Source organism: Hipposideros armiger, unplaced genomic scaffold (genome assembly GCF_001890085.2).
Source record: "Hipposideros armiger isolate ML-2016 unplaced genomic scaffold, ASM189008v1 scaffold_318, whole genome shotgun sequence".
In the NCBI taxonomy this organism is placed as follows: domain Eukaryota; kingdom Metazoa; phylum Chordata; class Mammalia; order Chiroptera; family Hipposideridae; genus Hipposideros; species Hipposideros armiger.
The window spans coordinates 1,979,254-2,001,872 of NW_017731668.1; the positions used below are offsets into that span (position 1 = coordinate 1,979,254).

Genomic DNA, 22,619 nt, shown 5'->3' on the forward strand with positions numbered 1-22,619 from the left:
TAGATATTTGAAAATGTGTGTGCAATGAATCTGTGAGATCAGTTGCGCCCAGCGGAGGATTAAACTAAAAAGAAAAATAAAAGGTCAAAATATGTACATTCGTACATAAATAATGAAATACATAGTTCTCTGTGAGTATTTATTTATGATCAAGGATAATTGTTAATCTATATTCTAAAATATATAATAAATATGTCATAAATCAAGTTAGTTTATTACTTTTTTGTTCAAAATGTGACTCCCTTCATATTATTCTTAATTTAGCTCACAATGATAAATAAAAACAAAAGGGTCTTAAAAAACAAACTTGAACTTATTAGAGACAGTATGCTTGTGATGAAACATTTACAGTGTTACATTTGCCTCAATGTGAACTATAATCTATAAATATGGGATAATTTATTAAGACAGCAGATAACAGTGTTCAGGTCAGGGAGGAGTGGAGTTACAGGTTACTATGCCTAATAAATTTTCTAGAATACCTCTAACATGAAGTTTTAATCTTTGTAAGAATCAACCTTGTCATTAACCCATGGCATAATTCAAATCATGTGCCTAAAGGGGAGTGTATCAACATTCTAGACATCTAAACTATAGTTTAAGTTGCCCAAATAATTCTCTTAACTAAATTTTACTCTATAGAGAAATCATGAATTTATTATACAATTATTTGTTAAAACTCTGTTCCGTGGCAGACACGCACCCTAGGGGCTGGTGATTTAAAGGCTGAACAAGGCAGAAAAGAGCTTGCTGCCATGGAGTTTACATTCAAGTAACGATGAAGATGGACAATCAACAGTATAAATTAATACGTAAGAGAATTTTAAATAGTCATAAACATTATGAAGAAAAATAACAGCGATGTGATATGATAAAAAATCAGAATAGGGGGCTATCTTACATTGGTTGCCATATAAAACTTCCCTGAGGAGGTGACATCTGAGCAGAAACAAAAATAACAAGAATGAACCTGCCATGCCAACGTACAGAGAATTCCAGGCAGCAGCAAGAACAAGGACAGATGCTTCAAGGAAGGGATAATGTTGGTATGTTCAAGAGAAAGAAGGCTAGTGGAGCAAGGGAGGGATCACTTACCTGAGGTGAGAGGGTTTGACAGGGCCAGATTACAGAGGGCACTATAGGCCATGGTAAGACATTTAGATTTTATTCTATAGGATAATTAAGAGGAAAGTTAATATGATTTGACTTATGTTTGAAACGATCCCTCTGGCTGCTGCACAGAGAATGGAGTATAGGAAGCCAAAACTGGAAGCCCAGAAAAATTTTAGAATTGCAATGGGGCCAGTGGGGAGGCTTGTGATGTGGGCTCGGAGGGATGTTAAAATACATAAACGACAGCACATTTTAAGTATGCGAACTGTGCCTAATGCATTGTAGGCAATTAATGGATATTTGTTGAATGAATAAATGGATGGCATAATGCATATAAACATTAACCTAGCAATGTTTAATATTCCTGGCTACATATTTTAGGTATGAAAACTGAAACAAGGGAAAGTATTAGGGCTCTTTTAAATATCTCAGAAAGCCTAAAAGTTCCATTATGTATTTACATGCTTTCCTCATTACAGGCAATATAAATAATTTGCAAATAAATCCCAACTTAAATCATAAAATTCTGATTTTTATGGTACTATTTACCAAGCACCTGGCACTTCCTAATGTTAATTCTTCAGTTTCTTTGTATAGTTTGCTCAGGCTGAGAGATAAATAACACATTTTGCATTAATAAGAATATTGTCCTTTAGTTGGCAAAAAGAAAGAGGAAACTATTTTGAGTATGTTTGAGGTTTCTAAAGGAAGCACACTCTGTGTCTTCCACACACAAGCCCTTTACACCGAGATGTCAGATAATAACCGTGGAGTGCCATAGCTATTCCATACCACTTCCCAATGGACAATTGTTAATTAAAAAAAAAATTTATGAGTGAGTTGTTCAAAACACTGTTATTAAAATTGGAATTATATAAACTTATTAGTTAAATGAAAATGTGTCAAATAAAGGTAGTAAATACCCAAGCTCATCACTTCCTAATTATTTTACTACATCTAATGTCATCAATGCTTTTGAAGTCACTCCTACTGCATCGGTATGGTGGTGATCCTATATAAGGTTGTGCTACTGAGTATCTCTTCCCAGCTCCACATTTAGGGACATCTCATGGAAACTTGAAATCGAACATGATGAAAATATTTACACCACAGATATCCATGAACACCATAAACCAGTGATTCTTCCATCCAAGGGGAGTCAGTTGCTTAACATTTATCAGCACACCACTTGTTATAACTACAATGATGATATTGTAGTTTTAAAGCATCTCTAGCTATAAACTTCTGTCATTTAAATTCCATAAACTAGATTCTGTTTCACATTAGGAATGACTAAAGGGGAAGGACATGAAGAGAGCAGCAGTGTGCTATGGCTGGCTTCTAGACAAGGAAGATCAGTGTTCAAAAGTCATTTACCCACTTCTTCTGCACTTTACCACCCTCCAAATATTATCCACATTTCCTTTTGTGAAACAGCCCTGCTAAGTGCGAAACTGTTGATGGTGTGTTATTTAGAAAGTGCTTCAAAACTAAAATGATGTCTTTTTCTCCTTTCAATTTAGTAATGACTAAAAAGAGAGACTAATATTACAGTGGTACAGTGGGAAATGCACTCATATACAATGATAATAGAAACATAAATTGATAAATAATTTTTTAAAATTTTGGCAATATAGAAGTAAAATACTTTATCTCATTTATTAATAAATTTAACTTGAAGAAAGATTAATTTATAGAAATGTATTCAAAACAGTATTATGATAAGAAATATTGGACTGGGTAAACTTTGTACATTTGTTTGAAAAAATATTATGTATAATTTTAAATGAAATTTCTAAAATTTTAATGACATGGTCAGGGACTATTCATGCAACATAATTGATAAAAATAGGATATGACATGATATATTTAATAAAAACTAAAACATGAAATTATATGTGCATTTAGAGTTACTAGATGTAAATTCCACTGAACATTAATTGTAGTTAATTGAAGTGATTGGGATATAATTGATTATTTTTTTCTTTCAGATTTTTCTAATTTCCAAATTTCTAAAACAACATAATATTTAACCTACAAAAGTTTCAATGTGAATAATTTAATTTTTTGAGAAAGCCTAAAATTTCCATTGGTATTTACATGCTTTCCTCACTATAAATAATTTAAACAATTTGCAAATAAATCCTAATTTAAATTTAAAAATTGTATAATGGTACCATTCACCAAATATCTAACATTTCCTAATGTTAATTCTACAGTTTCTTTATGCAATTATGGTCAGACTAAAAAGTATGGCATTGCTTTAAGGATATTTTATTAGTTTAACTTAATATATATAAAAATATTCATTAAATAGTTGTAAATCACCATTTTTTTCTAAATCAGTTATTCCCATCTTCGTTTTAGTTTTTTTTTAAAGATTTTATTGGGGAATTGGGGGAGGGGAACAGCGCCGGGGAATCAGGGAAGGGGAACAGACAAGCTGCTGTCCCTTGGTTCTCCAGCCCAGTCATGGAGGACGCTGCCCTACTGGCCCATGTTGGTATTGTGATCATTTCACTCTTCCCTGACGAGGCAGTTGGTCACCGGCCATTGGACGGTCGCTCACGGCAGCTCATGGCAGCTCTTGTGGCTGCCAGCCACTCACAGTAGCTCATAGCAGCCCACTGCAGTCCCGCTGCAGCCTACACCGTCGCCGGCAACTCATGGCAGCCCAGCTCCAGGTCGAGCTGCTGTTCTCCATCTCAGCTGTAGAGGGTACAGCGTCACTGGCCCACATGTGGGATCCGAACCAGTGGCCCTGCTGCTCAGAGCTTGCGTTCCCAAGCCAACTCTTAACCAACTGAGCCACTTGGCCAGCCCAGTTATTCCCATCTTTGATTTAGCATGTTACAGTATTTAGGAGTCTCTCATAAAATTTTCAAATTAACATTTAATTCTTTATAATTAAAGTATTTCATGCATGCAGGATGAGAAAAAAACAAAATTTAAACCAATAATATAGTTCAACAAATCCAAAAAAGGGAAGAAATCACTGCCTCAAATATTTGTTTTGAATTCACCAATGCTGTTAGAAATAGAGTTTGCAGGAAAAAGAACAGCTTAGTTGAGCTAAAGAGAGGCGATGGTAAAAGAGCAATCATTTACTGTCTTTCTATTTTATTACTATATTAATATGTGAAGAACAAGGAAAAGGGGGCTAGAAGAATATTAATTGAATTTCCTTTTGATTTATGAGATATTATCGGATACTATTATCTAACGGTCTAGTATTATGTGCCATTTTAATGCATTATGGTACTTTAATTATGCTTTGACATCCAGATAATAGTCAACAAGTATGCAGTTTGTTGCAAATTTACTTTTGTGACTCATAAGGGAAGAAATATCAAGTTTCAGGGCATCCTTGCCATTTCAAATGTATTTAGCAAAACACTGATATTGTTGTGAATATCAGTCCTACCTTTACTTTTGGGAATCCATATGGCCTAGAACTTAAAATACTTAATTGAAATGGGTCTTAAATGACTGGCTTACCTGAAATTTTGACTTGAGACACCACTCCATCACCTCCATCACTGTGTGCACGAACCTCTACAACGTACTGTCCATCCCTGGGGATTGGAACCTCTATGGAGTGCTTATGAGTTGAATATAGTTTGCCTTCATGCTGGCCATCAGGCCTATAGAGTACCTTAAAAAGTCCCAAAATATGTATACTTAATAAATTGGTAATAATGAGCCAATGTCGTAAAGCTACAACAAGAATATTCTCACACTTTTATTAATAAAATAAATCCTAGATAGCTATGTGTAATATACTTGCTGGGAAAATAATGTTATTTTTAATTCACAGAACTCGATTTCACCTATTTTTTTTTAGGGTGATCCAAGAGCATGTGCTTTATGCATCTGAATTTTATTTATTTGAGATGACCCAAAACAGAGAGAAAAAATATTTGTTTGTTTTTAAATACATAGTGTAAACTGAGGGCTCTTTCAATATATTGAAATAGTCTAAAAATCTTCCTCACAATTTACATATTTTTTTTTACATTACTCCCAAAATTCAGTATACAATGAAAAATATGATAGGGAATTCACACAGAAATGATTTTTTTTTTCATTTTTGTTCATTTGTAGAAGGCAACTCAATACATCAAAAAGTTCACTGTGTGCTGGGCACTATCTTAATCATTGCCAAACACAAGTGGATTCTTTCTGTCTCTGTTCTTTAGGTGCTGACTGTTCTAACACCTCTATACTTTAAAGCAGTTATTCTATCTTGCTCATTTGATGTAGCATTTTCCTAGACTTCATGAAGATCTTTTCTCATTTCAAAATTGATCATGGCTCTGTGTCACCTGAGCCTGCTATGCAGCTAGGATAAGACAGCTGAATGGGTTTCTCAAAACAGCAGAGTCCAAACATCAATTTCTCTTTATAAGAGCGAGGCTTGTGCAAGGAATAACCTAGTAATCTTTTACCTACCTTATATCCTGTCACAGAAGATTCATTTGATAGTGCAACCACATGATCCCAGGTAATTATGTAATGTGACCCAGACCTTATGGAGCTGATGATCCTTGGCGGTTGGCTCGGAGCTGTGAAAAGGAATAACATGGAATTGACAATCATCATATCTAACGTCAGTTCTGCAAGCTGCATTGCATCAAGGATTATAACACTGATGATAATAATGTGATAACAATGGCTAATTTTGATGAGCGCTTACTATATGCCAGGTGCTATGCTAAACACTTCATATCCGTGGGTGCATTTACTGTATCCTATGGCCTTGTGAGGTAGGTTATGTAAGTAACTTCTATTCTCCTCTCACTTGGGTTTCCTTTTGCACATCTTTTGAAACTGTCGTTTCAAGGTCAAATCTAATGTCACTTTTTAAAATTTTTTCAAATTTACTATCTTTTCAGCACTTCATAGACTTGGCCTCCTAATTTCTTCTTGAATCTCATTCTTTTCTTAACTTCATGATCTTTTAACATCTGGGTGTGCCTTCTTCCTCCCTGGCTGCTCTCTCTCATTGCCACGCTTTACTCGCGCCATGCTGTCTGCTCAATTTTTACATGTTGGAATGACTTAGGATCTGATCCTGAGCCCCCTTGTCTCCTCAGCGAATCTTACCTAAATCTTAAATCTGGGCCCATAGTTTTAAGCACTCACAACTCTATCTCAAGGTCTAGTCTTTCTCTTAACCTCTAGAGGCTCTTCCGTCTCAAAAGTTTGCCAACCCCTGCTCTAGACACGTGTGCAACTGCCTATCTCTACTTGAATGCCTAAAAGGCTTCTCAAGTATAATAAAATCAAGATGGGACATTTGCTATATGCCCCCAAATATGCTTGTTTGTGAGTCTTTCACAACCAAACACCCAGCTTCTCAAAAGAAAAAAAAATCTAGTATTGTTTTTCATTCCGTTTATTGCCAACATCCAAATATCAGCAAGTTGTCAATTCTGCTTGCAGCGAGTTTTTCACTTCTCTCTACTATCACTGAGTTCTAACCACTACATTTCTTTCCCTGACTACTAAAATAGCCTCCTAATTGGCTATTCTGCCTACACTCTTATCCATCACTATCCATTGCCCATCTAGAAGTCAGAATGATTTTTTTTTTAAGATTTTTATTGGGGAATTGAGGGGATAGGAACAGCGCTGGGAATTGAGGGAAGGGAAACAGACAAGTTGCTCTCCTTTTGTTCCTCAGTCTAGCTGTTGCTTCACTGGTCCAAGTTGGCACCATCATTGTGCTCTTCCCGGGCGAGGCAGATCAGTCGCCAGCTTCTGGACGGCCACTCACTGCGGCTGCTGGCCTCTCATGCTGGCTGGCTGGCTACATACGGTAGCCCATGGCAACCCACTGCCACACAGGGCTGCAGCCTACGCCGTCGCCGGCGACTCACGGCAGCCCAGCTCCAGGTTGAGCTGTTGTTCAGCATCTTAGCTGTGGAGGGCAGTGTCACTGGCCCTCATATGTGGGATCTGAACCGGGCCCCTCTGGCGTCCCAAGCCAGTTCTTAACCATCGCGCTACTCGGCCGGCCCAGAATGATTTTTTTTAAACATAAATTAGATAACCTCCCTTTCCTAAAATCTTCTGACTTCTTCTCATCATACTTAGGAAGAACTTAAACTCATTCCTATGATTTATAAGGGCCTTCATATTTGGATGACAGTACACTTCACCTCAGAGCCTTAGAGCCTATGTTCTGGCCCCATTGGCACTTCTCTACTTAAAGCATATCAAACTCTTGCCACCTAAAAGCTTTCACTAGTTATTTTCTCTGCCTGAAACAATCTTCCCCCACCCCTAGCCCCAGTCATCAGATAGTGGGTCCTTATTACTCATATCCTAGCTCAAATTGCATCTTCTCAAAGCCAGGCAATTAGAATTTGGCTCTTGGCCAAGTCACTTTCCATTTCAGTATCTGGCTAGTCACTTTATTGCCCTGTCATCTGATAATATCATATTTATTTGGTTTTATTTGATTTATTTATTTTTTCTCTCTTCTTCCATTAGTTTGTAAACCTCGTGAAAAGAGGATGTAGGTCTGATCTTCTGTATCCTCAACACCTAGAGCAATGCTGGGCACTTAGCATACTTCCAATGAATGAATAAACGGAAAATAAAAAAATAAAAACAAAGGAATGAAGCCTCCTTTCACAAATTAGGAAACTGAGGTTTAAAGATGTGAGGTCATTTGTCTATTGTCACACATTTCGTAAGTGGCAGAAACAGATCTGACCCATGTATGGTACCAAAGTCTGCCTTTTACCACCACGTTCTGTTAGAAATTTCTTTTTTTCCAAAGGAATTGCATAAATCTTTAAGCCCTAGTGGTAATCATGTCTTCAAACTACTGTAAAACTCCCTAGAATCCTGAATATAAATTTTCCTTTTTAATATGTTCAACTCAGTTCAAGAAAGAGATCTCAAAGTAAAGCCAGATAGATGAAAATGACGGGAAAATCTGAGCAGGGTAGGTGGTCTTGTTACATGAATAAAGAACATATGGTGATAAGAGGGTAAACGTAGTGCTACAGCATTTAACTTGCATTTGCACTGTGCAATGATGAAAGTTTGTAAATCAAAGCATTAAAAAAAGCAGAATTTTAATTTCATCATGCTGTCGATACATTTATATGAAAAGAAAATTTAAAACAATAACAACATGAATACAAATTAATTATGCAATGATACAAAATTTTGAGGGGCATCTTCACAAAGAGAGGTTCTGTACTTTTATTGCTAAAAGGGAGATTAAATGTATAAAGGCATTCCACATTTTCCCATCATCTACATTAACTAACAATGTTTTTAAAAAACAGTTTTGCGTGATTGGAATGGAAAGAATTGAAAACCAAATGTGCTAAGACTGCTAGATAACAAATTTTTCTCAAATGTACCTTCATCGTGATAGAATCGATTGGTAGTTTTTGACAGTGTCTAAAATGCGAATGCTGAGACTCACGTGCTTTCCTGGTGAAGGTCTCAATCATCTCACTGGGAGGTCCACACCCTGCGCTATTGCAGGCCCTGACTTCCACAGAGTACTGGGTGTCGGGCAGAAGGTTCTCCAGCCTGGCCGAGTACTCCTGGCTGTTGACCTGAACTCTGTGTGCAGCTGCTTCCTTGTCATGGATGGACCAGTACCGAATCTGCAAACATTCAAGTTGAATAATATTTTGTTATGACTCAGACATTTCCGTTGTGAAAAGTTCTTTTCAACTGACTCTGTCCCCATTGATATTGACTGAGCACTATAGTCTCAAATATTTCTTAATGTTCCTTATACGTCTATCAGTCTTAGACTATTGCAAGGCATACAACACAGATGTGATTAAAGCTGTCAGAGGCAAATCAAAGGCTCGCATGATTGCCTGAAATAGTCTTAATAATGACAAAGAGAAAGAAAAACCAAAAAACTTTCATAAGATTTACCTTCAAAATGTTGAACTTCTGTCTTGAACTATTTGCCACAAAAATTTTGATCATCTGTTTCCTGCTTTATTGCTGTTTACATGATTTCAAATTTGTTATGAGCCATTGACAAAGCAGCTTGACAGGAATATAACCTTGCTTGGCAAAAATAGTCATCATGTGGCCTAGAACATACAGTGTGATAACTTTCTGCTATTTCATTTCAGAAACATGTATATGTTATTTACTTCGAAACTATCTAGAGGCTAGATGTGAAGGAAATATTACATTTAATAACTTGGTTAGTTGTATAAATCATTTAAATTTAAGATAATTTTTTTAAAATTCTATCTATGCAGTGATTAGAAATGATTACTTTTAGTAATGACAGCCTTCCTTGTCTCTTAAACTCTATGAATTGTGATTTTTATTCTTCAAATAAAGCTGTTTCATTGGTCAAACATCTAATTATATCTCAGGTATAAGTAAAAGAAAAGAATTTATAAGTATACTGGTATTACATAGATTTTAAATGCCCTGTCTATAAAAAAAGTCTAATAAAATGCCAGACACTGCATTAGGGTCATCCAAATACATTATCTTCACAACAAAACTAGAATGGTAGTATTCACTCCTGTTTTCTAGTAATGAAAACTGAAGTCCACAGGGTGCATGCATTTCTAAATGCATGCTTGTTGACTGAATGTATAACACATTTTTAAATTTTCACTCTATTATAAAAACTTTTCTATCCAGTTTAAGAAGAGAAGCTTCTAAATTAGATTAATACTTATACTAAAAGCCATTTCTAAAAAAAATACTATGCACTAACATGGGGAATTATAGTGGTAAAATGTTTCTGTCATCTCACCCAAAATTCCATGATGCATTTTGACAATACAAAAGGAAAGAACGAAGCTTTCATTAATTTACTCTTTGCACCTATGTCCTAAATGACCAATGGCTTTATTCATCTGACTTTGTCACAGAGTCTCCATTTAAATTCACAATAAATTAAAGCAGTGACTTAACTATGCTTAGTTAAGCACCTAGGGAGCAGTTTATTAAGTATGCCAAATAGTCCCTGATTTCCTTATTTTAGAATATGAGAGTTGTATGACATTTTCATAGTATACTAAACCTTTACAAATGAGCATCTTATACAAAATGATTTCATTGAATAATCAGTCTCTCCTTAACTTAAAACATATTTACATATGACTTAATGTTTTCAAAGAACCCTAAAATAAACAGTAGATGGATATATGTAAAATATGGCATCGTCCTTCTTAGCCGAACTGCCATTGGCCATGCACTTAATTTCCAAACAGATGATAAATTTGGTCTATTGCATCTTGATCCTCTCATTGAGTTTTCCACTGTGGTGAAGCACCAACATTAATTGCTTGAGAAAACTGAGAAAATTGCTTGAAGTGAAGGATGCAACCTACAGTTATGGAGCAGAACAAACGTACTGCTTTTGATTAATCACTATGGAGGCCAAAAGAGAACCTCCCTGAATTAGTAAAAGTAGATTATTGCTACCAGGAAAAAAAGAAAAGAAAAGAAAAGAAAAAACTAAATAAAAAAAGAGGTCCCACTTTATAGATAGTAGGCTATAAATTCATTTTCCTATACTAGAAGAACAAAATATTAATTTTTAAATAGTTATTGCTGTGGCATTTTATAATTTTAACTTTTTCCTTGCATGTTTCTAAAATCTCCACAGAATCCTCTGTTCAGTGTTAATTTATCATAATATGCTTATTAAACAATTATGGAATTGCCTCATTACTTGTCTCTCTCTACTAATAGTAGATTATAAACTCTGAGGATAGGTGTTCATTATTTATTTTTAAACACTGTGCACATAAGACACATTTGATGCATGGTATTCATTCATTGAACAAATAATTATTGGGTACCCACTTTGTACTAGTTACTATGCTAGATGCGCAGAATGCAGAGAAGAACCAAGCAAACATGTTCTTTGTCTTCATAGATCTTACTCAAAAGAAAATAAAGGAAAAAATCAAAATGCTTAAGTTCATATAAAATTACTAATATCTTTGACAAGGAGATCTAAGTGTGTAATTTTGCTTCAAGAAAATTTGTTCCTTAGAAAAGTATTTAGAAGCCAAAAAGAAAAGCCTCAGAAAAAGAGCTAACCCATATTTTTAATTAAGAATAACTACACTTTCCATAAACTTATGGGCCACAATAATGCCACTTTTGTACAAACATAATAGTTATATCCTTTCCCAGGGAAATTTAAGAACTTTGTAAGAAAAACAGCACTTTAATCTCATTTTCTCCAAAGAAGCTTAGAGAAAAAAAAAAAGGACGTTACAACTATGGAAGTGTTTGTAGATGTTTAGCACTTTTGAAAATTAGGCTTGCTCTATTTTATTATTTTTATTTTAGTTAACTTTTGTATTAGATTTCAAAGTACTCTCCTTTCAATTGTGAATTTTCTTAAAAAAATATCTTGTGATAAATGGATATTATTTTGTTAAGGATTTAACACAATCTTTAAGTAAATGTCTAACTGTGGTTATTCAAGTGAAAAAAATGAGGCCGACACAAAAAAACCTCAAATTCTATAAAGATATTGTATAACTTTATGTTATCCAGATCCCAGACTAACTCAAGTACCAGTACATTCTATGGGCTAGGAATAGCAATATATAATATAAATTCTTCAAAATCTGTACTCTGACACCTCTAGAGCTACTGAAAGTTCCCTTTTATTCCACCTACTGGTCCAGGAACCAACCAAGTCTATGCAGTCTTCACCCACCTTCCCATAAGTACTACCAGTTAGCATTTCACAGCAGCTAGTACTGCTCATGTCTCACTCCCTGTGCTGGGTCATACTTGATGTGACATTGTGAAACTTGCTCAACAGTCCATGGAAGTGGGAAGGAAAGGTGATGGCCATGGGGCCACCCTTAACCAATGTCCCCATCAGGGGTGGATGAAACCTTCCCCTTTCATCCCAGGCAGAGCAATTCTAAACCACATTTCTAAAGCGCCTCAAAGATCCCAAGGGATAAAGTACCAGTTGCCCACAGTGGTTTCCAACAAGATCAAGCATCTTCTTTTGGGAGTTTCTGCCTCCTGTTCACTCTGATTTTTTCCTCATATCTGCTTCCTGGGGTCATATTTAAATTAAACTGAACAAACAACAATAGCAACAGAACTGCATTTTATCACACCTGTGTGCTTTGGGGATATCCAGACAAAGGTAGACGATGTCTCCAAAAAAAAAAAAAGCAATCACTTTCTAAATATTAGTTTATGTTCACCATAATAATTTACCTTTAAAAACATTTGAGTAGACCTCTTAGGACTGGTAATTTTTTAAAATGATTGCAAAATCAATAATTTGCATTGATCTTTGATTCAGTTGCTAAGATTTTGTATTTATTGTTCCTGATAGTATATTTTGCTGGTTTTCATTAAATCAAGCAAATGTTTTACTTGATGGGTAAGCAAACTAAGTCTTGTGGATTCCTCGGCCAAAGCCCAAAGTTCTAACATGCCTCTGATAGAAAGGGCTTCTTGTATTCTTGTAGCTCAGCTACACTACAGGAAAACTAACTGAGTGATTAAGATTAGAAGTGGGGAGCTCTTTAACTAGGCAAGAGTGAAAAAAATTAGTAAAACTTAAAAATTCTACTGAAATACACTTTAAAACCATAAGGGATGATTTTTTTTCAGGCTATTATTTTTAATTTTTTTCAGTTGCACTGCCTATTTGATTCTTTTTTTAAATTTTTATATAATTTGTTCAGGTGACATTGGTTAGTAAAATTATATAGGTTTCAAGTGTACAATTCTCTACATCATCTATATATTGCATGTGAGAGGATTATTTTTAAACCAATTGTCTACAGTTCTCACTTGAAATGTCAGGAAATTAATGTTGAGGTGGGGTCAATCACAAAGGATTTGAGGCTTCTCCAGCTTTTATCTATTATTATTATTTTTAATGTGCTGGTTTTGTTCTCTGTTTCTTTATAACTTAAACCCATAGTAAATTTTCATAGGAAGTGCAGTGGGGTATTAATTTTCTCAATCATCTATCTTGTTAAACCATTGGCTTTTTCCATCACATTTTAAAATAGAAACAATAACCACATTATAGTCAGACAAGTTTTTCCCAATATAGGGGCATTTTCTTACAGGAGAGTAAATGTTACAAATTTTCTCTTTTAAGCTTTCATGGTTTGTCTCTTTGGTATTCAAGGTTCTGTTGAAAAACTGAAAGGTTTTTAAGAAAAAAATGAATGAAAACAATTTGGTGATTTACTTCCAGGATTTGAATCAAATATTCTCTGTAGAGATAAGAATCTAAGTTCAAATCTGGTTATGCCAATTATTACTCAAACAGTTCTAAACCTCAAGTCCTTAATTTTTAAAACAGGGATACCTGAGTATTGTGTGGGTTCGACACGATGAGCTTAATCAAATGTTTAGCATAGTAAGGGCTCAACAAATGTTATCATTTTCATCATCATTAATATCATCATCACTATTATCATCATCGTTTTCAAATGTCCAATGACACAGAACAGGGAAAAGCATTATCCATTTTTATTTCTTTTTTTCCACACAATAACCCTATGAGGCAGTGATTACTCTTCCAGCTTTACAGGTGAGGAAACTAAGATTCAGAAATAAAATAAAATTTCTACCAAATTTCTCAGTGACAGAGCTGAGGTATCACCTATGTCTTCTCAGTCACAATGCTCATAATTTGCTACTTAATGTAAAGTTGCAAAAAGTCAAAAATCTGTGAAACTAAATTCCTCGATGACACACACCATTTCCTTTGAAATTGTCATTTGTGAAAATCTTAAGTGCCAAAGATTATTTTTTGCTAACAATTTAACTGAGAATCCTAACTGATGTTTACTTTCTAGTCAAAAAAGCTTATATTCTGATTATTGTCTGAATTTATTGATGCCAATGCATGGCTTCCCATCTCATATTTCCTTTGTACTCTGCCTCTTGGAAGTTATAAAATAGTCAGTAAATAATTCTTAGGCATAGACAATATATAAATATCTGGCATGTTTTTAACAAAGTAAATTATACATTTAGCACTTTGACTCAATGAGTGGGTTACATATTAAATGATATTTTTTTCCTCTTTTTTCTTACTTAGAAATGAATAATATAAAAGAATAAAAAGTCCTATGGTCTAAAATATGGCTTTCAAGCTCCAAATACTGACATCTTCTCCCAAGATACCTTTGGACTTTTTTATTACAAGGATTTGTAACATCTAGTGAATTTCTTTCTCTTCCCCATTTCTTTTGTAATAGCTGTAAATGCAATTGTCAGTTTAATAAGTTATGAATATTGGGTCTTCTTGGTCCACTCCTATCATTTCCTCTCTAAATTTCAGCTGAACCCTTGTAAAGATTGTATAAACACACTTAGAGATCTACCCAAATCACAACCAATAGTACCAAAAATGTTTTTTCCTGTCAGTTTTCATATTTAAAACTTAGAAACGTGGGCTGGTTTTGTAGTTATATCTCAGAAACATGCCTTTGAGAAGGTCAGATTATAACACTTTATTTGATCCTACTTCAGTACCTCTCACAGCACTCAGCAGCTATCTTGGTAGTGCCTACCATGTGCCCAGCGCTGTTTTGGCACTAAGAGCAAAACAGACAAAATCCTGCCTTCATGGAACAAACACTCCGTGGACAGATGAAGAGGAGGAGCACGAGAATCGAGAGGGCGAGCTGACTGTATGGACAGCTCACTGCCCAAGGTTTCAGGAGAGTACTCACTGAGTAAAACAAAACAAAACATAACAAAAACTCTGTGGTTTGACATAGAGCCCTGAACTTTGAATCAAATTGCCTGAGTTTTAGACACTGCTCTGATACTTTTCATTCGTGCTGAGGCAAGCCATTTACTTTCTTTGGCATCCATTTGCTCATCTGCAAAGGTGGGATCATGTCAACTTCTCTTAATTTTCACTCTGTGCTTATAAATATGGCATGACTTCACTTTCCCTACACAATCAAGTCTAAATTATGTTAGCACTGTATTAAGAACGTCAATGATCATTCCAGCTTCAATTTCCAAGTCGTATTCTTTTAAACTAAGAGAAGTCCTCCCCTTTCCTTATGGCTAATTCTTACCAGGCCTTTTAAGACTTTGCTCAAGGGAAGTTTTCTTTGGGACATTTTAAGTATTGCCAATTTTATGCCTTCATAGGTAATGTTATGAGGCACATATTTGGCATATTTATAATTGTTTCCTTTGGAGAGTCTTTTAGAAGTGGAACTACTGAGCCAAATAGGATGAACTTGATTGATTAATTGATTGATTGATTTAAAATTTATTGGAGTGACAATGGTCAACAAAAATAGGTTTCAAGTATACAATTCTGCAATACATCTTCTATATATTGTATGATGCGTGAACATGTTAAGGATGCTTTTATAAATTACCAAGCTGCTTTCCAAAAAACTTAAAATTCACCTTTATGAAAGTGTTTATCTCAAAAGATATTGTTGAACCATGGATGCTATGACCTTAGTTTTTACTTTGGCTAATTATTTGTCAACACATAAGACTCTACATGTATGCTACATAAACCAGTTCGGAGCCTCTGCTTTACTCTTACCAAATAGCTTATAAATGCCCTACACAGAATATAGTGTGAGTTGCCACATAAATCAATGGAACATAGAACACTGAAAGATGCAACATATTTGAAAACTAATACTGATATATTTATCAATAAATGTATTCACTTTGATAAAAATTGAACTCACCTGATAGCTTTCCACTATTTTTTCTACAACATGCTCCCAATGAACAGATATCTCAGATGATGATAAAACTTTTACACCGACTCTTGTTGGGGCTTCACTGGGAGCTGAAATGTGATGAAAACATTACATTCATATATAAAATGACTATAATATAAAATTTGAATAGCACCATTTGCTGTATGAACTAAAATCTTGTTTGATATTTCCAAATTAGTTTTAATATTTCTTAAATAAAGTAAGTCCGATAATTGCGTTACCTCTTCCTCTATTTTTCTAATGTTACTTGCTTTTATGGTCATTGGTGACAAATGCACACACATATTTATATACATGAATTTTAATATAGACACACATATATATTCATGTGCACACACACTTTTATTAAACATGGAAAGCTTCATGGACAAAACACTTTTTTTTTTAATTTCTCCCAAATAATCTGCCCAAGAAAATGTGTGGATACAGATTAAAATTCATTATATTTAGCTTATCATCTCTACATTATCAAAAATAGAAAATTTGATGTTTATAACAGAACATTATTTATTAAAATGAATTTTCCATTTTCTCATGCTTTCTATTTATCTGAGCTAAAAATACATAGTAATAGGGCCCACTTTCTTCTTTGTGTTTAAGCTAAGATATTTTTGTTTTTTAAGATCCCTTGAAACAAGTTGTGACATCCACTGCTTCTTGGACTAAAGAAAGCTTTTATATAAGTCTAATCTTTTAACTGGGCATCAAGTCAAATGTGTATCCAAATGGCCTGTGTTCAGTGGGAAAAAAAGTAACTTACATCCCTTATGAAAATTACACAAAGAAACTAAGGAAATCTTTAAGCAAGAGTGATCCATTTTTATTGTGTTTATTAACAAGCCATAATCCTCTTTTATGTTAAAAATGTCCTACACAGGAACACAGTTCAAATCAAGGTAAACATTTAGCACTATGGATGATTTCCTAGCATTGAAAAAAAAAAAGATGAACAATTATATGAGTTTTGGCACATGCAGTTTTTATGAGATTTGTGAAATATTTAGGAAATAAATGTAATTTAATACAGATAGCCATGACTAAAGAGATGACAAGCATGACTATTTGTCTGATTGCTTTAGCATCAAATAAAACAGTAAAAAAATGATATTGGGTGAGGAAATAACTTGTAAATACTTTGTACTTTTATTGTGTCTGTGAGATGTACTCATGTTATTCGAACTATTAACATTGAGCCATTATATTTCTGCTGAATCAGAACAAGCATAGAGCATGTAAGACTTATTACACAGGACTTAAAAGTCCTGAATTGCGTATAAACTTAAACAATTTCTTCATTTCTTAAATGCATTTAGTTGAGTTGACTAACTTAAATAAGTATGTGTGTGCACATGCACACATATAAGATTGCCTTTCATGTCTGTATTGGAAGTGAAAATCATTAGATGATTCAAACACATACTAAATTTTTAACAAATATGAAAACTAATAACTCTATGACTGAAGCGTATATGTGAGTTTTAAGGAATAGCTAAATGTTTATTTTGGAGTAAAAATAATGCTAATTGAGTAAACTAATAGAATCTTTTTCCTCTAAGAGGTCAGAAGACTATCTCACATAGTTTCAAGTTTTCAAACTCTTCCATTTGTGCTTCTCACACATGTGCAAAGAGAATCTTGGCCAAGGACAAATGTGTTAGGTCAGAGGCCAATGAAATCTCTACTGGCTTTTCTAGCCATTAATTACACAAATAGTGCAGGTGAGTACAGAAATATAATAAGGAGGTCTTATCTTTTTAATAGGAAAATAAATAAAAAGCATAGTAGCTTAAGTAGGAAATCACAAAAATCAATGCAATTAGGTTTAGCTTAAAACTATATATTATTTAGCATAGATGTATAAAGTCCTCTCGGGGCATGCTCACTTCAGTTCAAGTTTCTAGAAAAACAATTAGAGCCAGTATTTTTTTCCCCCTAAATCTCCTTCCAAATTTTTCCCTTTCCAAGAAAAAAATTTCAACTGGCTTTCTAAATCCTTTTTCATAGAATTATGCCTAGATTCCCTTTAATAAAATTCCAGCACTCTATTATAATGACAAAAAGTTGCATAAGTGCTACAATTACACAAGTTAGGTTAAAAAGGGAACACTAAAAAATATGTTAAGGAATTAATAAGTAGTAAACTTTATGAATGCATAGGCAGGCTGAAGTTTCAATCAAGTATGAAGAACTTCTGACTGCAAAATTGTAATCAAGGGGCCAGGAACAGGGGTCCAAACCAATTATTCAAGAGGAGATATCCTAACAACCATGGACATGAACTAAAGGATGGAAAAGTGTTTGGCAACATTCTTATCATTTAGATGGAGAGACTGACCTTTTAATTTGGCTCAAAATAATATTCATTTACTAAATGTATAGTATTAGAAAAGATCTTAATAAGTCCTGAAACACAGTAAATGAATTGCCTACCAGAGAGAGGATTAGGTTTTTCTCCCCCACCACCCTCCCCCTTTTTTTTTTAACCTACCATCTTGTGCCGAATTAATGACTGCTATGAGGCTGTAAGGTCCATCTCCTTTGTTGTTGAAGGCCTTAACTTTGACTTGAAATGCAGTGTAAGGGCGCATGGACTCATCTTTATGGACATATCGACCAATATCTGGATTAGTAACTGTAACTTTTTTCCATTCGTCCCCATCAAATGGCTTAAATGCCACTATGTAACCAAAATTATTGCCGTAGTGGTATTCTCTTGACAAAGGCTAAATAGAAAATGAAATATTAAATAGGTTTAAGCAATACATTTAACAGCTGGCAAAATTCAATGAAAATAACAGTAATGATATACACAGGAGCACGTTTGTTGTAAAAACATACACGTAGTTTGTAAGTTAGTGCTGCCTGAAAATTCCAGGGCAAACATGCTCAAACGTGTGATGACTTCACTTCCCAAGTCTGCTATTTTTGGAACATCCCTCTGGGGCTCCCACTCTGGGCCTTTGTATTTCAGTTCTTTCTATCTTCTAAGTAGGATGCTCTCCCATATGTGAGAAGGCTCTCTCCCTCACTTTCTTGAGGAAAAAATCACCTACTTGATGTTTTCCCTGGCCACAGATAGGCCATTTCCAGGCTGTCTCCGGAATATTCCATATCCCACCTCCTTGCTTTGTTTTCTCTCTTTAACACTGTCATGGTATACACTATATAACTTACTTATCTAATTCATTGTCTCTTTCAACTACTAGGATGTAAGTTTCACTAGAACAAAGATTTTGTCAGTTTTCATTACTTCTTTACCCATTGTGCCTAGAACGAGGCCACAAGTAGTATTTATTCAGTGAATGAATAAATGAATTTTAGAGTTGAAAGGCATGATAAGAGAGTTATACAAGACTCTAGAATATCTGTATTGGAACCAAACAACAGAAACTGGTCAGAGGAAAAAGGAGAGAAGGCAAAAGAAGAAGAGCTAACATTGCACTCACCTGTGGGAGGCTGGCTTTGGGACCTTGTCTGACTCCAACACTGAAACAAGTGTTCTGTTTTGCATTACTTTTTCTGAGTTTCTTATTATTTCATATGTCAATTGTCCAACAAAGAAGTCTGCATTAGCCCTAATAATTCATTATGTATGAACACTGACTTAAAGCTCTTTCTAGTACTAATCATTTAGTCATTTTTGCTATAAGGTAAATGTACAAATTGTATATGTGTTTACTTTTTCACCAAAAATTCTAAGTTAAAGTATCTTGAGGAAAAATCTTGAAGTGACTATAACACAGTTGCTTGAATATACTTACGTTAAATAGGAATATATAAAAATGTGTAAAGTTCAAAGGATAAAAGAAGTCATACTTGGTTGTAGGGTCCTTAAACAACTTGGAGGTAATGGGTGCCAACCCCTTTGCACAGTCAAAAATCTGTGTAAACGTTCGACTCCCCCAAAGCTTAACTACTAATAGCGTGCTATTGACTGAAGCCTTAACAATAACATAAACTGTCAATGAACAGATTTTTATCTTACATGTATTATATACTGTATTCTTACAATAAAGTAAGCTATGGAAAAGAAAATGTTATTAAGAAAATAATTAGAGAAAATACATTTGCTGTATTTATTGGAAAAAATGAACGTATAAGTGGACCTGGGCAGTTCAAACCCATGTTGTTCATGGGTTCAGTATAGATATCCTGAAGCATGATTACAGGATGTACAAAAAGTTATTTTAGATTAGAGGATATAACCTAGCGTTTCCACAATAAACATTCTTTTCTTATTGCTAATTCTCTACTTAGTTTATGGAATTCAAAATGTATTAGAATTGGCTATGGAGCTTTCAAAAATTAATGATTCTCAGGCCATATTCTCAGAGACTTTATTTCACATTTTTAGAACAGGATTTCCAATTCAGAATTTTTTGACAAGCTCCTGTCTTATCCCGAAGCTGATATTCACAAAGTTTAAGAATATCAAGCCTTATCAAAAAAGAATAAGATTTTCTAATTTTTCTATTATCTTCACTTTTGTATGTTATGTTAACACTAAAACTTACATATAAATAATTTCAGTCAGACAAATAAAAAGCATTTTTTAAATCTTACTTTAAAATGTGATTTAAATGCCTAGTATAAAATATGATCACACAACAAAGAATCAATTTTTGCTAAATATCTACTTTTATATAAATCAATTTGATCTATGTAAGGAATAAAACCTGTCACTTTCCCTGCAGTCCTCAAAATTCTTTAGGGCCTAAGTTGTATTCTTTGACTATCAGTAGTGATTAAATACTAAAAATGCCATATAAATACATGGAGCTATATAAGACATGTTACCTAGACAAACGTCAGGTGTCTAATTCAGACAAGTTTGTTACTATCACAGCCTTCCCCAACACCAATATCTCTCTTTCTTCAAAAAAATCTAGCTAAGATGCATTGTTTTCCAGGCATTATAGTCTCTAATATGGAACCCCCTTTGGGTCATAAAAATTTAATAAAATGTTTTGTCTACATCAGTAACAACTTACTTGGGTGACTTCTAAGACTGACCTAACATGATGGATTACACTTAATGATCAAAGTGAGTTACAAGTGAGACGCAAGCTCCAATGAAAAAAACAGGTGCTAATATAAAAGCTTTTTAACTGAATCTTTGGAGTTTTGAACGTCAGAAAAAAAAATGTAATAAATTACATCAGGGTTACCAGACTACAATGAGTTCAAAATATCTCTGGAATCAGAGACAGTTGAATGTTTGTTTAATTTTTTAGACCAAGAGATCCTTGGCATCCAGGATCTATTTTTGCACACTAAGCCACAATAAGCCAGGTAAAAGCTGACATGCACTTAAGAACAAAAATTATTTCGGCAACTTATTCTTGCTCGTGCTTTGGGCATTGTCTTTTGTTTTCATCTAGTTCAAAGAACACACTAGGTTTGAGATGAAGTATAGGTAAAGCAGCCTATGCCACATGCAATTTGTTAAAGACTCACCGCCCATGTTATGGTCAGCTCTCTGTTGCTTCCTCCGCCACCTCCCACATCTGAAGGAGCCACATTTGGTGCTGAAACAAAAACAAACACACAAAACAACACAATAGAGAGGCTATATAACTTCTTCTGACGTTGAAGTTCTAATGCACTGCAGAAACCATATTTTTTTTTCTTTCACTGCAAAAGACACCCTGCACATGAAAGCCACTCAGTTATAACAATGGCTCACAGTAGCTGCAATAATCTGTTTTACTGCCAAGATAACAAGTGATTCAGTGCCATAGGAAATGTGCCGGTTTTCTTCAGCAAAGGGTAGCAAAGCCAATGTGCCTCTCCCATCCTTTTTTTTTTCTTTCTCTCTTTCTGTATCCTTTCATTTAATATGATTTTGAAAGATTAGATGCATTTTTTGGGGAAATATTTCAGTTCTTACTTTTGAACTCCATGCCCTTCTAAGAACTAACTGTTCTGTTAGTTTTGTGCTTCAGTCTACAAATGACTGTTAAGAAGTGGTGCATGTGCATTAACATAGGATAATGTTTCCCCCCAAAATCTGGAAATATTAGAAATCTAATATTGTCCCTTGTGCTCCCACTTCCAGTTCCTAAATTTCTTCTGGGATCTTCCCCCATCAGTGACTCTGGGTCTCCCTTAACCCTATCCTCTTATATTCAGTTTCCCGTCTGTCTACTGTAGAGACACTATTGCAGCCTCTCCATCCTTAAAAGTCATCTTGTGATACTGCTTTCCTCTTCATCTCCAGACCATCACAACCTTTCCTGTCACTGAACTGCAGAGAACTGATATGTGACTACGTTTTGTACTTCACTTCATAGTCACTTTTTAACAACCCATCATCTGTTTTAACTTTTTCTTATTACTGAAATGACTCTAAAAAATCACAAAATTGCTTCTAACTGTCAAGTCCAATGGCTTCTTCTGTATTTTTCCTCCAGGTTGTTCTTTAATAAGCATAGTTTGTCCCTGCACTCAAGGTACTTGAAGACCAGCTACCCAGCTACATGGATGAAGTCTGTGTTTTTACGGAGGACATACATTTTCCCACACAAATGCTGTGGCTCCAGTCTGAAATAGCACTCCCAGATCTGCTAACATTTTAAAGAAAAAAATGAAACAGCAGTTCTCCCCTGAGTCTCCAAATCCCTTATAAACAGGTAATAGTCACACCTTCCTCAGGGTTCTCAAAGTGAGGTGCACTTTTAGTAAATCACTAACAAATAATTTTGACTCAAAGATAGATACCTCAAAACTTCTCCTAATGTTAGCCATGTAAATTTGTGGGTAAAG

The 22,619-nt window shown here is 34.6% G+C and overlaps 1 protein-coding gene across 1 annotated transcript in view; it reads right to left on the reverse strand.

Moving 5' to 3' along the window:
- Positions 1-22,619, reverse strand: part of CNTN1 (contactin 1) — a 132,942-nt gene that overhangs the window by 28,612 nt on the left and 81,711 nt on the right. The window contains exons 17-22 of the mRNA XM_019660444.1: positions 21,312-21,382; positions 18,343-18,577; positions 15,819-15,922; positions 8,564-8,750; positions 5,566-5,678; positions 4,612-4,768 (exon numbers count right to left, since the gene is read on the reverse strand). Coding sequence (XP_019515989.1) covers positions 4,612-4,768; positions 5,566-5,678; positions 8,564-8,750; positions 15,819-15,922; positions 18,343-18,577; positions 21,312-21,382 — 867 coding nt within the window. The remainder of the gene's footprint in view (positions 1-4,611; positions 4,769-5,565; positions 5,679-8,563; positions 8,751-15,818; positions 15,923-18,342; positions 18,578-21,311; positions 21,383-22,619) is intronic.